Source organism: Bolinopsis microptera, chromosome 10, assembly GCF_026151205.1.
Source record: "Bolinopsis microptera isolate Bmic1 chromosome 10, MBARI_Bmic_1.0, whole genome shotgun sequence".
NCBI classification, from domain to species: domain Eukaryota; kingdom Metazoa; phylum Ctenophora; class Tentaculata; order Lobata; family Bolinopsidae; genus Bolinopsis; species Bolinopsis microptera.
In genome coordinates, this window is record NC_087081.1 from 12,367,820 (window position 1) to 12,384,162 (window position 16,343).

Here is a 16,343-nt window from a genome sequence, read left to right on the forward strand (position 1 = left end):
GCGTAGCAACGTTAAAATGCACGTGCGCGATGAAGAAAAATCAGGCACAGAAAAAGCCAGGTGTTCATCTAATTAACACGTAAGGTGTTTAACGACATCTTTTCTATTGTGCACAGAGCTTTTAAATATATCACACGTCTCAGAGTGCTTCATTTTCTGATTCATCGATCTTCCTAAGTACGATGAAGCTTTTCTTACTCACCATTGGCATTGTGCTCTTTGCTGATTACGGGGAGAGTAAAACCCCCAAACAGCCCAATATTGTCATGATATTGGCTGATGATATGGGATACCAAGACGTTGGGTTTAGAGGATCTAACATTCTAACACCCAACATTGACAAGTTCGCAAAACAGGGAGTTATTCTTGAGAACCACTACGTGATGCCCCAGTGTTCACCAACAAGAGCATCCCTTATGTCAGGCCGCTATGCTATGAGGACTGGGTTCTGGAAGGGCAACATAATACCCAACGAGGAGTGGGGCCTGAGACTGAACGAAACCCTTCTGCCAGAGATGCTGAAGAGGAATGGATATGCAACACATGGGATAGGAAAGTGGCACGCTGGTATGTACACTTGGGATCATACTCCAGCCAAAAGAGGTTTTGATACTTTCTTTGGGCTCTACCTCGGAGCTCAAGGATACCGCAGCCACAAAAGATCAGGTCATGTAGACCTGAGAGAGGATTACCACGACAAGGATGGTAAATTTGTTGATGACATTAAATTTGACTTGGAAGGGAAGTATAGCACCTATCTCTACACAGATAGAGCTGTGGAGAAGATTGAAACAAGGGACAAGACAAAGCCTCTCTTCTTGTATCTATCCTACACTGCACCACATTCTCCAAATGATGCCCCTGATGACGAAGTCAAAAGGTTTGCCTCACAAATTCCTAGCAGCCCAAAACAGAGAAGGAAATATGCAACACAGATCTCCATTATGGATGAAGGTATTGGTAAGGTGATGAAGACTCTAGAAAACGAGAACATGCTAGATAACACTATAATTGTGTTCACAGCAGACAACGGTGCTTTCTACGGAAAAAAAGGCAGTAACTTCCCACTGAGAGGTGGAAAGCTGTCTCTGTTCGAGGGAGGAGTAAGGGCAGTCTCATTCATAAATAGTCCTCTTCTTAATACGACTGGTTATACTAACACCAACCTTCATCACGTGACAGATTGGTATGCAACATTCCAGAAAATGGCGGGAGATCAGCCCGAGAAATACAGTAAACCACAGTTACCTTTAGATGGGGTGGATATCTGGGAATCTGTCAGCAACAACAAACCTTGCAGAGATGAAGTGCTCATGAACCTTCGAGATCACAAAATGATCCAGGACTCTTCAGAACATGAATTCCTTGTAAAGAGGGATGAATTTGACTTAGAGGAAGATTTCGGAGAGCTTGGGGACGATGAATTTCCTGATGATGATGCATGTGATTTCTTTGTAATCAGATGGAAAGACTGGAAACTATTTAAAGGAACATACAAGGTTCAGGACTGGACAAATAAGAACAGTCTCTCAGATGCTAAGTTTGACCGCAGCGAGGATGTACTGACAGGAGGTGGAGGGACTGGGTCTGGAATCAAACTCTTTGATTTGTCCAAAGATCCTAGGGAAGAGCACAACGTTGCAGACAAGCACCCTGATGTTGTGAAAAGCATCTTGGAGAAGCTACCAGGATATATGAAGAATATGACTAAGATCAATAAAAGAACAAGGTCTAAGGAGGGAATGAAAGGTAATGCATGGGTTCCGTGGGTGGAAAATAAAAAATGATTAAAGACAGATTTTTCTAGCATGCTCGCAAAAACAGTTTTAGGTAGAATGATTGAATGATTTATTGAGCAGAAAGTTGTTTTACTGCCTCACTAATAACGTAAATAAAGTCAAGAAAACAACAAATTTCAAGGAAATAAAAAATCAGAGAGAAATGAAACTACACATAAGCAGCACCATTCATTCAATACAACAGCCAATCTCAAGCAATTTGTATAAACCCTTCATCTTCAAAGTAAATAATCATAACTTTGAACTTATGGCACAAGTATAAATACTGATCGACTTTTCTAACATACGTACTCCTAAATATTGATTATTATCGGAAAACGTTATAAAACCTTATACGACCGCCCACGTGCAAATCAGACGAGAAATAGGAAGTTGCGTAGTTACCATGGTAACGATGATTGTTACACGCAACCGCACGTGCAATGATTGTTTTAACGTCATTTTGATCGGTTCTGTCGATATTACGCTGTGTTTAGTATGAGCAACATTTCAATTGGCTGTATCTTCGGTTGTGTAGGATATTTTTTGATGCGATTTAAACTTACTAACAAAAAATACTATCAATATTAGCTTCCTCCCTGTGACCACGGGTTTTCTAGTGTATTATATTTTATGTCATAAAATATATTATATTTTATGTTAATGTAACGTAGTTAAGTAATTACACATTATTTACCTCAACTTCTTCCTGTGCCCGGTTTTACTTACTTTTACTTAACAATTTAGTTATTATTATCGTCGCTATCTATTACTTATTTTATTAGTATTCATTATCGAAGTATTACTGAACTTGTATATTGTATTTAGTATTGTATATCGTATTATATATATTAAATAAGGGCTGACATGGGAGGAAGAAGATCAGATAGTCTTGTGGACTGTCGCCAGATAAAGGGGAACTTAGCGGCCCTCAATGTGAGTGTAGCCAATCACAGAACTCAATCCTAGTCATGTGACAAAAACTGACAAATCAGAGAACTGTATTGTAGTGACGTGACCATTGCTGATCAATCAGAGGGCATGACTTATATACTCTTCACCAGCGACAAATGACAAACTCTTGACAGTGCAGTGTAGTCGCGCCCCTTGTTCAGCCTGAGCGAATCGACATAAGCGATCTCATTTATTCGAGCGAAACAATAGGCTAACCTAGGTTATTTTTGTGCGTGCAGAATGGCAAACGTTGCTCTGATTATTGTGCTGTTTCCCCGGAAATCTTTGATCTTGTCGTATTACAAATAAATTATTGCGAAAATGGCAAGAGAAGTCGTCGACCAAATTTGGCAATTGCGCTCCTGTTAATAAATAATAACTGTTATTGCAAAATCAAGTTCCACTACATCATCATGCTTAGTGTCCCCCCCCCCCCTCCTCCCCCACCCCTCAGCCTCCTATACTACCAAACACACATACATACAACGTAAAACATTAAATGTAACTGTGACGTATTTGGCTGGCCCACACCTCCAATTCTTATCAAGTAGAAGTATTATAACGTACACAGAGGAAATATGAGACATAACCTCCAAACAACCCTTTACTTTAAACCCCTAATCGCATTTGTCGACCCTGCAACCTTGTGATATTCATTATTCATACTCTCCGCCTCTTTGTTATATTTACCACTTTATCATTAAACTTATACAGCTTGATAAATACCACCTGTTTGATATAGTGAGTTAAGTTCAACTTATCACTTAATTTCACTTCAAACCAATTTCACTTTCTTTCTGATTCCACTACTAACTGAATTATCAGCACGATAAAGTTTTAATTATTAACTAAAACCTGAAGGATAAATGCACTGAAAAGTTTAAAAGTGCCACACCTGTCCAATAACGGGTAGAAATAAAAGTATTTGAGTTTTACCGTATAAGGAATAATCTATATTAGACGAGCAGCTCACAAATCTACTTGGATTCCTTAGTTGTGTTGTGTTGCTGCAACAAAGTCTCTCTCCGTCTAGTTCTCTTCTGTAATACAGATTATAGGTATTTTTTGTGTGAGATGTATGTAGTAGTATTATACCCATAACAATGTGTTATTAGCAGCTACATTGCTGTGTATTTGTACTGTACTCCTCTGTTTCCTCTGTTCCTTGCATCTGTTTCCTCTTCTGTACGCTGTTTCTTTCAGATGTTACCTAATACAAACCCCAAGAGTAGGGAGCACGACTTTCACAAGCTCTTCAAATCCCTTCCCGAGGGGGAAACCCTCATACAAGGTCAGTAGTAATTATCTTATTTTAACTAATTACAAGGTCAGTAGTCATTATCTTATTTTAACTAATTACAAGGTCAGTAGTCATAATCTCATTAACTAATTACAAGGTCAGTAGTAATTATCTTATTTTAACTAATTACAAGGTCAGTAGTAATTATCTTATTTTAACTAATTACAAGGTCAGTAATAATTATCTTATTAACTAATTACAATGTCAGTAGTAATTATCTTTTTTTAACTAATTACAAGGTCAGTAGTAATTATCTTATTTTAACTAATTACAAGGTCAGTAGTCATTATCTTATTTTAACTAATTACAAGGTCAGTAGTCATAATCTCATTAACTAATTACAAGGTCAGTAGTCATTATCTTATTTTAACTAATTACAAGGTCAGTAGTAATTATCTCATTAACTAATTACAAGGTCAGTAGTAATTATCTTATTAACTAATTACACGATCAGTAGTAATTATCTTATTAACTAATTACAATGTTAGTAGTAATTATTTTATGAACTATTTATATTTGTTATATATCGTAGTTTACGCCAAGTTACTCGCACACGTTCTATAGTATGTAATTAACTAATTAATTGTATCATTGTATAATTGATTGCTCCCCAGATTTCTCGTGTGCTTTGTTAAGAGATATACTAGTTCAAGGACGACTGTACGTGTCTCAGAACTGGTTCTGTTTTTATGCTAACATTCTCGGATGGGAAACTCTCGTGAGTTAATTTCATTTTCGTTAATTAGTTTTTCGTTCGTTTGTTAATAAAACAAATATTAATAAAACAAATATTTATTTTTACGGCACAATCAAACAATATCAATAACAAATAAATCATGGGAGGTTTGAAGAGGTTTCAAGTGCCGAAGGCCACTGCTTATCTTTAGGATTTGAGAGTGACCTGTGCTTGAAACCCCCTCAACCATCCACTACGTCAATATACTTGTTATACAAATTATATAGAAAAATATAATAATCTAAAATTACTTATTGGTTTAGTTTGGTGACATAGGAGAGCCCAGTTGAGTTTTAGTTTAGGTTTAGGATTTAAATCATAGTTTAAAAGGTTAGCCATGTTTCATGGCAGAGAGAGATATCATGTGTGCAGAGCCGTACCGGATTTAGAATTTGAGATATAATATAAATTAGTTACCATGTATTAGGGTCATCTCGATTTTGGAGGGATAGCAAGTGCTTTTTAAGGTTAGATTTAATAATACCTGACGAGGCTGACAAGTCTGAATTCTTGGAAGTAAATAAACGATAATTAAACGATAATTATCAGATAAATCGTACTATTATTTCCTGGTCTAACACGTTTCTTTGTTTTTCAGCTGACGATAGAAGTGAGCAGGATTACCTCAATTAAAAAAGAGAAAACAGCCCTAGTGATCAACAACGCTATCTCAATCTCTACAAACGAGGAGAAATACTTCTTCTCCAGTTTTATGTCACGTGACAGCGCGTATAATCACATGTGCGGTATCTGGAGACGACCAGTTTCAAGAGAGGTGAGTTTTTCCTCCCCCTCTTAATTCTTTCCTCCCTTTCTTTAAACCCCATCCCTCATTCCCTCCTCAATCTTCAATTTTAATAATCTGTCTGTCAACCACATCCCCCGTCTCAGCTGGCAGCAGAAGTAGATGGACTCGAGCTGGAGGAGTCAGAACACGCAGAAGATAACTCAGATAGCTACATCTCAGAGGATGACGATGCATCCTCAGATATACAACAAGTCAACTCTTTTCCTCACCCTGCTCTTGGAATCGTACGTTACACTTCTTACTTTCTTCATGTGTTTGTTTAAAGTCCCATGCGGTCATGCTTGTTCCTATCTGTGTTTTGGTACCTGTCCGATGTTTGTTCCTATGTTTCGTAGAACACAAGCTTCTAATGAATAGTGTATTTATTTTGGTAGTTCAACTGTTGGTGTGGTGGTGGATTATCTCTGATATTCTAGCTTCCCAGACGGGACAGGATCATCTCACTTTAAAAACCCATATTATACACAAATTAACTTACTTTTAAAGCCTTTCCACTCCAATAAATTATGTCACTAATTATCTCACTTCTAAAGCCTATCTACTTATCTACTTATCGTTAAATGATCTCACTTTTAAAACCATTCCATTTCAACAAATTATCTCACTTTTAAACCACTCCCGATCACGCCACTGTCATCCTATAGCCTAGATTACTCCAGAATTGTTACCATACCACGGAAATATTAAATTCAATTACACTTTCTGTGCAACGACTAGTTTTAGTGAAGATCGGATCATTTTTTAAGTTTTTACGTACGTGAGCTTGCTAACTGAAATGTTAAACTTGTAATATAAACGGTGTTTAATTACACGTGCATCTGTTATCAGTGTTTTTATAGTCAGATAGGAAGTTGATTTATTTCTCTCGCAATCGACTAGTGTTTTGTCTCTAATAGTTGTGCTCATTATAGTGTTATAACCGGTAGTGTCGTTGTGTTATAAAGTGGTTGTGAAATGCCGGGTCTCACCAGTCACTCCAAGAAGAACATGGTAAGTGAAAGTGAAAGTGTTGTTTGGGGGTGTACTGGTAGTGGTACGCACTAAACGGTTTAGTAGGACGAAGAGATTAAACATTTCTTCTCTCACCAAGTTTAGTTTTCAAGTTTGGATTTAAGAGCCTGCACTTGGAGTCAGTGGATTAGGAGATGCATTTAACTTTTGACTGAGAAAGAAGCAGTAGCCAAGTAGCTACAGAGGAATTATAGAATTTCCATCCAATCAGTTTTGACTTACTAATAGTGGATAATTTGGATATTAATCAGCATGTAATTACCACTGATATAAATATTATAATAGTTAATATTTTACAGGTTTTGAGTCGCCCCAGTCCTCCAAATACATTAGCCGTAAGTTAACATCAATCTGTGCAAGCTAAAAATCAATCTGTGCAAGCTAAAAATCAGTATAAGCTATGTTAAATCTTAAAGCTGACTTTCTGTCCGGACTTCTTTGCAAATGTCTTTTATCGCTGTTCTTACTTACTCTTACTTACTCCTTTACTCTTACTGCCCGGTTATGAAACAATCAGCATGGAAATAATCAGCCACCTCATTATGAAGTAAAATTAGGCTGCCTTTCATTCGTGCTGTAGTATGTTTTCATTAGTACAAGTAACTAGATCATGATTTCAGTGCATGCTCACATACGCTACATGATGCACTCAAAATGAGTAGAAGTATCCACCATTCACTCATTTAAAGCTAGTACACACTAAATGTACAATACACACAAGAAGTGTACAAAGAGACCAATATACCATGTACACCACGTCACCACGTGCACACACCACACCCTCCACAATGTACCATGTATAATACAGCACGTGTCACCTGTAACCTGCAGCACATTGCACAGTGTACACTGTACAGCGCTATTTTATCAGGTGATATGCCTCAGCAATGAGGTGATATCCTCTCTACTCAATATATCCCTGTTGCACTGTTGCACACTAGCTCCTGCTAATTTACATCTACAGCTGTTTCGTGTTCTCTCTATTGCTACTTAGAGTGTAAATTGATTGCTGTAGTTTATTTGTGTTAGTTTGAAACTTGATAGTACTTTTAAATATACTTGAGTTTATTGCTTAAACTATTGCTTAAACTTAAATTGCAGTTTCAACGAGTAGGGTTAGGATTATCAATTGTGTTGCAATGGTTTGTGTAGTATTATATACGTGTTTTGTAGGTTGGGTAATGGGTATAGGGTGGGGGAGGAGGGGAGGAGGGGAACAAATTCCCTCTAGAAGATGTAGAGACTGTGTATTACAGTATTGTCAGTATTGTCAGTATTGTCAGTATTGTCAGTATTGTCAGTATTGTCAGTATTGTCAGTATTGTCAGTATTGTCAGTATTGTCAGTATTGTCAGTATTGTCAGTATTGTCAGTATTGTCAGTATTGTCAGTATTGTCAGTATACACTGGTGGTTGAAAGTGGGTGTGCCCCTGAGGGCCCTCAGCTGACCAGTTCCCTGGAATCTACTACTACTACTACTACTACTACTACTGCATCACTATAATCTATATTCTATTATCTGTTTACCTTGACAACCATTACATTAACAAGTCACCTTGCTTACCACTCAGCATAACCTTCATCTCGCTATTAAGCTATTAGTAGTCTCACTATATTTGTAACTAACATGTGTTGTTCGTGTGATCTCTCTATTTACATTGCACCTTTATTACTCTAAATTCACATGGATCCCCACGATGGTAAAAGAAAGCACTTAAATATGATAAGTGTAATTAATCACTGTCTAATCTAAAGTTATTTCTAGTTTAAAGACTAAAATAACTACATTTAGCGCCACTACAGATGTTGCAATGACAACAGCAGCCAGGTGGTATACACTCTAACACAGAATAGCAACGTTACCACCATGGTGCTATTTGACACACCCAACTTGTAACTGATACTGTCTTTATTAGATTCCAGATTGGTCACCATATTTGCACCTGTTTTAGCGTCGTATCGTTGTGTTTTGATTCGTATCTTACTTTCAGCTTTATTTTTCTTTCTATAAAAGCGTTCAACTTGTAAAGATAAAGACGTACGATTCATTTAATTAATAATTCCATCTGAAACTCTGAGCTGTAATATCTTTATCTACACTACAGAAAATACTTGACCAGCTAGCCTCGCCCTTCTGCACTGCTCACTGATACCACAGAGTTCCAGCTCTCTGATTGGTCCCCCTATCTCCCTATATCTTAGTGGTGGATGTCTTTATATTCCGGTAGCATTTCATCTCCTCGCGCGTATCGCAGCAGATATGAGATATTCCAGTACTTTCATTTTAATGCCGCTCCTTTCATTCTAAATATAACTTTTGCTTGAAATAGATTTAATGTTTATAATCTTATAGCACCACCACGTCCACCTCTTTGCTAAGATTGATAAGTTCAGAATGAGGAGATGTTGAGGAGACATCGTGATATTGATCATCTGACATTGGCCTTTGTCACCTGATCATCTGATATCAGTTTGTAGTTTTGATACTTTGTGCGTTATTGTTACTCTGGTTTCATCGTACGTGTTACTTATTAAACACGACACTGTCCAGCACGATCACAACTATTAGTCTAGTTTTCACTAGATTTCGCAGTTTTAAATTATTTATACTGCGTCGTTAGTCAGAGTTACAGTCTTATTACAATCAAACCTTCTTTTACTTGAATTGTTTGGGGGTATTTTCTCGGAAAATCTGGGTTTTAGTTTCCCAGTAAAGTGCAAATGAATAAAGCTTTAAAAAAGGTTCGTTGTGTTAAATAGCGGTTTGCGTTAATGCTAACCGATCTTGCTAACTAGTCTTTACCTGCTTACTCCGTTCTTTTTATTTCTATTCAACGTTACGATTTATTGAGTAGATGTAGTTGCTCCTAATTATTAATTATTAGTACTTTAAATTATTATATATAATATTGACCACTGTCCTCCACTCGTAAATAGTTAACATTTGCTGAATTGCAGCGAACCTGCATTAAATCTCGCTATCTACTTTATACTACTCTGAGACTACAGACGTAATAACTGTATACTGTATACTGATATCTTCGTTCTATTCATGTAGTTCTATTCATGTAGATATAATTATACCCTTTTCAGCGAATATCTTCTGTCACATACAATACTCTTAATATCTCCTTTACCAATGATACCTGAATCTAATCCCTTCTCGCACCGTTCTTCCCTTATACGGAACAGAATATATCCTCACAAGATAATATCTTCTCTTTTCGGCTATTATCTTTGAACCCGCAAATTCTCCCAAAACAATAGTTTCAGCCTTAATATAGATCAAAGTGACGGCACAGTTGCTTTTGAATAACTTATAGTTCTTTTCATAATGATCAGACCCTGTATATCATTGCATGTTTTTTTACAAATATGAAAGAGGATTATATATAACTAGTGTAACCCGGCCTACGGCCGGGATTTCACTGCCGCAGTTAAAAAGGGTAGGAGTAATTACCCGCTGAGTCAAAACCCGCATTAGGTGACCCAATAGTTTCTTAAACAATAATCTCATAATCAGTTATTTCTTGTGGATAATTAAGTCATTATTAGCCATGAGGCACCACACTCCATGATCATAAGGTCTGAACACCGAGTATTACACCTCATCACTCCCGTCTTGAACCGCTTTCTATTTTTATTTAAATCGTTATAGAAATTAACCCTTGTTAACTCCGCACCACACCCGCATATTATATTTGAAAACACGCATAACATTGTCGTATGAACCAGGGACAAAAGGATTTCGCGATTATTTTGGCCAAAAATCGCGATACCGCGAATTTTAACAGACTATACATTAAACTATACATAAAATTTGTCGCAAATAATGGGAAAAATCGCGATTCCGTACATGCCGCGATTTCCTTTTGTCCCTGGTATGAACTCTCTCTCTCTCTCTCTCTCTCTCTGCAGTCCAAACAGACCCCAAACACTAACAGTCCCCCCTCCCCTAATAAGCTTAAGGTATAACATTACAGCGAATCTTCCAGGCTAATCCAATTATGACGCTACTTAAATGCAGCTATAACATATTACACAGTAATGAGAGAGAGAGAGCAAGTCCCGTAACTCTTGCCGTTCTGCTCACGCAATTTTATGTAACATTTGTGGTACAAAACCATCAATTAAACCACTTACCATCGGCCGATTTAAAAAAAAATTTCCTATGGGCTTCATCAGAGTTTTGTCGACACTATACCGAAAAAATCAGTCCCGTAACTCTTACCGTTTTTTTTGTATAACCGACCGGAAATTACACACGGACAGACAGACAGACAGACACACACACACACACACACACATTCTGGTGTTATTAAGGTGATAACGTATATATACGTTATACCCATAATTAAACATTCTCAACTTCCACATTATCTCATGTCACACATCGCTCCTTCATCAAATCATTTGTTACACACCTGTAAGTGTGAGACGAGTGTGCAAACAATGAAATCACCGCAGCCCCAATTAAGAGTATTGCAATAGGCTGTAGTGTAGCGTTGATAAACAGTGACACGATAACTCTTCCTAGTTAACATTGCTCCTTTATAAAGTTTATCTTTGTTCCTTCCGTTATTATACTAGTTAGTTTGTGTGTATGTCCGTTAGATCCTGAAAGTATCTAACCGTTACACAATGAGAACCAGTACAAATCACCATGGTGACGCACTTGACTGGACACGTGGTCAGGTATCAGAAAGTGACAGTGAAGTTGAGGAGAGTATTTGGAGGAGTATAATCCCTAATAAAACTACCGAGAGTATTCTCAACAGTTTCCAACTCCCCACCTTTATAGAGCCTCCTCGCAGAAGAGCCCCTTCTAGATCTCCAGTGAGCTCCTTTAACATGGACTATTGTTATGATTATTAAATATTAAGTTTTTATTTCTAAATTGATCAGTCTCCACTTCAAGGTTTGAAAATTTTACTTTATCAATTGAAAACGGGGAGAAGGGTAAATGCCAATCATATCCACTCCCGGCCATTCACTTTCTGTGATGTAAGCGGCAGATGCCAAAAACTTGTCTACACATTCCACGTGTCACAACAAAGTACCACGTGCTATAAAACAGTTGCTATGAACACACTCTGACTAGCACGTGACTAGCACGTGACAGTCACGTGTTATCTATTACTTCCTGGTAAATTCTGTAGTCGCTGTCTGCTCAGATTGTGCAGGCTTGCTTTTTGCTTTGTCGTGGTGTTAGCGCCAGTCTTTGTTCCTGTTAACCTCACACTTACATTTATACACTCAGTCCACTCAATTACAGTCTACTCAATTAACATTTTAAATTTCACCCTGAATATCTTATAATTATTTGTGTACTATTTTGAGATGGATTTAATTAACAGGGTGTATTTGAAGGGGTTTAAAGTTGGAAATTTTCAGTAATAAATAATACGGTATATATGCATACGGTATATATGGGATGTTAAGTTTGCTTTTATTATGTTTTAAAAGCAGTGTTATTAAACTTCAATTCATTAATATTATTATCTTTAATAATACCAAAAGAGCTTCTGATGTCCCCCTCATATTCAATTCTTTTAGAAAAGAGCTTCTGTTTTATGTCACGTCAAACAAAATACAACTATCTAATTGGTTAGTTTGTGTCACGTGACTAAAATACAGTTCCCTGATTGGCGAGTTTACATCACGTGCCCTCAATACAACTCGTTGATTGGATGTGTTCCAGCATTTCTCCTTTTAAAGTATAACCACGCTTCAACAATAAATAAGAAATGGTCCTATCCTCCATAGTGTTCCACGAGCGTCCTCCCGCGGATTGGTTGGTTTCTATTGTTCTGACACTTCTTTTCTGGTGTTATAAGTTAGTATTAGGCTCTGGTGTTATTATTAGCTCTGAGTTCTGCTTGGTCCTCATTTACCTGATTCCTTGCCGTTGTCTCCCGTCCGATTCAATCACGTCAGATCTTACCCGCGTGACGGAGTAGCTGGTAGCACCACACTGTGTAGTGTGACGTGTGTACTGTGTAGTGTGTATAGACTATATAGACTATAGATCCAGCACAGTTGATTACCACACGTGACATGAAGAGACGAATACTTCTAGCTCAGGCTCACCAACATTCTAAATCTTTGGAGGATATACAGCTCACTGTTCACCAGAGATCAAGGATAAAAGTACCCTGGAAACTAAAGAAGGTATTTTAACTATCTTAGAAATTAATGTCCTTCAAAAATACTTTCAACAACTTTCTTTTAACCAGATTAAATCTACATTTACTGAGGCTTTGTGTAACATCACGCCATGTGTTTGACGTGTGTTAGACTCGTACATGTTGGCTGGTTAACTATTGATACATTTTAAACCTGATCTTTGTGTTGTTAACCTAATATTCAACAAACACGTACCATTGTTAGCAAAGTTCTGGTTAACCACGTACCATCCTAAGCAAAGTGTTCTGGAAGATTAATTTCCCACTAGAAATATCAGTTTCTTAGTATCCGCCTGTCAGCTCGACTGATTTTATACTACTTCCTTCACAGCCAGACTACAAATTAACATATGATGACATATTGTTATTCATGGGTTTACAAGTATTACATTACACACACCAGACCAGTTCCCTCAGGCTACACTGTAATAGGGCCAGGTCTTCCTCCCCCAGGTGCATCACCTGACCAGCGCTGCTGTGCTCTGATTGGTTGATTTCCAGGTCACGTGACCAGCGCTCTGCTCTGATTGGTGGATTTCAGGGTCACGTGATCAGCACAGCACGGTGATTAGCCAGCTCACTTCACGTGATGTGTTTATGTGGTCTCATGAGGAGTAGAGCCCCGTTCTTTCTCTTTATATTACAGTGTACTACACTACACACTATATACTTGTTATATTCAATGTGCTCGAATATTCTGTTCTTGCTCCGTGTTGTAGTTCCGTCTCATAGAGTTGTTCTCTGAGATGGAGTAGTATGTCTCAGAGTTTGTCTCAGAGTTTGTCTCTGAGTATGTCTCTGAGTTTGAGTAGTTACAGTTAGTAGTTGCAATAAAGTTTTATTTACAGTTATATCAGAGAGTACCTTCATGTGAGGACACTATGATAGTATAACTATATAATAGTTTTAACTAAAGTTGTAATATAACACCTATTTACACTCGAGTGAACTGTAGTCTTTGTTATCCTACTATCTCCCAGCTTATTTAACGGTCCCCTCACAGTCAGTGTTGTAGGCCCCAGTTCTTAATTAGTGTTTACGCCGTGTTGAAAATATCGCTCTCTTTATTGTTATATCTTGAAAGCTCCAGAAAGTTCTAGAATCTACCAGAAAAAGAGACAACTTCTACAAGATGTCTCGGTACAGACTGTCGGAAAGCAACTTGTCTACAGAATCCGCTCCTTTCCAAGACAGCTTCCATTTTATACAGGTACTTAACAGGTACTTTACAGGTAGTTTACAGGTACTTTACTCGGTATTCTACATAATATCACTCCAATATTATGATCTATACAGTTAACACTTCACCGGTTACCTCCCGAGTTTAAACCACATGTCTACAATACAACAGCATCTAAAGTAAATATTAATATAACAGTGTTACCACTCAGTACAGACTGTCCCTTCTACACCACAGAGAACACACTGTATAATAATAGTAGTGTGCCAGTGGAGTAAATGTAATTCGTAAATTCGGAGGAGAACAAATATCTTTGAGTTACAAGGGTCTATTAGAGACCAGTATCTTCCAAATTATAACGATGTCTCTTCGTTTCGAGTTCTGATTACGCTGCCTCTCCAGGTCAAACTGTTACTCTCATATTCTCATTTCTCTTCTAGTAGTAGTTTGGATCTAGTTCAGTTTATATTTCTCATGTTCTTCTGTTGTGAGGTTATGAGGACTGGTTGTGGGGAGGGATTGTATTACCACGTGTCAGGGTTCTTATCTGATTGAACACGATTCCCTCGTCACGTGCAAGAACACGAGCTAATCTCTCGTCACGTGCTAATCTCTGTTTTAATTCCAGCCTACTCTTATATCATCTTACTGTAATACTGCTACTTCTTATCACCTACAGATGGTTTTAGATCACCTTGCATATTTATGCAGGGATACCTTTGATATTCATATTCAAATTTTTGTTTTCTTGAATACAATATTTTATATTACCAAGAATGTTAAATTTGGGACATCACACCTCCTAGGTTCTTAATAAAATATGTGTTTACAATTTACATCACGTACAACACGTCGCGTACAACACGTCACTTACAACACTATGATTTAACTATTGTTGCGTAGTAACTCTGATACAATTTACTCGTCACCAATGATGTAATTCCTTCTCCAGAGTTCTTGCTGTTTCTCATTTCTACTTTTTACTTTTCACTGTTTTATGTAACTCATCAGTCGTGCCGGGTGGTATTTCTGATCTTGTTTATTTCTTTATGACTGTTAATCTTTTATATACATTATATTTTGTTGTTGTTCTATATTTAAAAAAATTCAAGTTCATAGTTAAAAACGTATCTGTGTTGTTAAGAATAACTTCATATTTCTCATACTAATTTGGGTGGTGGGTGGTGGGTGCTGGGAGTGTAAGGGGAATGGTGTAAGGAGTATAGAACGTGATATTACTATTAGAATGATATACCAGGTGGCGTGTTGCCAACTTATTGGTATTCTAATCTGCAGAGGAATTCAATATATCGGCCTGGTGCTAATCTACCTTCTGCAGCGGAATCAGATACCTTAAATTCCAGCATGTCTTCAAAATGGCATGATATTGATTTTCTTCTTATTTCCTTCATTCGTTTCACCTTCACGTGACACGTAGGCTCCATTTAAATGTTTTTTACTTCTTTTCTGTTTCGGCTGAATTTCTTCAAATAGGTGCCTAAATTGATAGTTGATATCTGAACTGCATCAGATTTTAATAAAGTGTAGATTTATCTAGCGTATAGTTTGTTTAGTATGTTTTTAGATTTAATAAAACCTAAAATTGCAACAGTCGGTGTTATAGTTTGTATTCATCAGATTTATGGTGTCGTTAAACAAAACGGAGAAATCTCGGACATCTTCTGATGCCTCTCGTCGCTCAAATGGTGTCTCCATAGAAGATGCCGTCACCAAAAATCGTGATGACGTCACTAAGAGACGACATGACGTCATCAAAAGGCGCCCTGTGAGCGAGGTTATAAAACAGACTGTCCCCTCGCGGCGATCTTCAGCTGAAATCACTTCTTCCTCCAGTTTCTCCGGTAACAGCTCTAATCACCATGGTGACGCTTTCAGTTACCATAGTGACACCTCTACTTTCCCAAGATCAACATCTTTAGGCGTGAGACCCAAAACAGCTGGTGAGAAGTTAGTGAACAGCGACCTGAGACAGAGAACTGGCTCCCTCAAGATAGAGAAAGTGTTGAACAGAGAGCTGAGGGGTGGTTCTGTCAAGTTACCTCATGATCTGAGGAAGAAGAAGAAGAAACCAGTAATTAGTGGACCGCTGTATATCGAGCCAATAAACGGAAGGGAGTTTAAGAAGTCGCCTCCCTTCTCTAAGAGAGATCTTGGTAATCTTCCTATGAGACAAGAGTCATTCTCTGCCTTCCTAGAACAGGAAGTGTTCCTTAGTAGTGTCATGCTAGCTCAACATCAACAAAATAGAGAGCACCTCCGTGGGGTAAGGGAGTTTCTTGGACCTGTCTGTGTGTCTGTATGTATGTGTGTATGTGTGTCTGTATGTGTGTGTGTGTGTGTGTCTGTCATCCCAACAGGTGAAATTGAAA

The 16,343-nt window shown here is 37.7% G+C and overlaps 2 protein-coding genes across 18 annotated transcripts in view; both read left to right on the forward strand.

Moving 5' to 3' along the window:
• Positions 1 to 16,343, forward strand: part of LOC134822326 (protein Aster-A-like) — a 98,215-nt gene that overhangs the window by 77,955 nt on the left and 3,917 nt on the right. For 9 of the 17 annotated variants that reach the window (XM_063833320.1, XM_063833321.1, XM_063833324.1 and 6 more), the window contains 5 exons: positions 3,936 to 4,023; positions 4,647 to 4,750; positions 5,367 to 5,543; positions 5,660 to 5,800; positions 6,887 to 6,922. In XM_063833320.1, the coding sequence (XP_063689390.1) occupies positions 3,936 to 4,023; positions 4,647 to 4,750; positions 5,367 to 5,543; positions 5,660 to 5,800; positions 6,887 to 6,922 (546 nt within the window). Of the gene's footprint in view, positions 1 to 2,619; positions 2,715 to 3,935; positions 4,024 to 4,646; positions 4,751 to 5,366; positions 5,544 to 5,659; positions 5,801 to 6,886; positions 6,923 to 15,563; positions 16,238 to 16,343 lie in introns of those variants that run through there. The other 8 variants (XM_063833325.1, XM_063833329.1, XM_063833331.1 and 5 more) reach the window with 3 other exon arrangements.
• Positions 100 to 1,862, forward strand: LOC134822329 (arylsulfatase J-like). Its single transcript, XM_063833336.1, has one exon. The coding sequence runs from the start codon at positions 183 to 185 to the stop codon at positions 1,785 to 1,787; it is 1,605 nt and encodes a 534-aa protein (XP_063689406.1). The 5' UTR covers positions 100 to 182; the 3' UTR covers positions 1,788 to 1,862.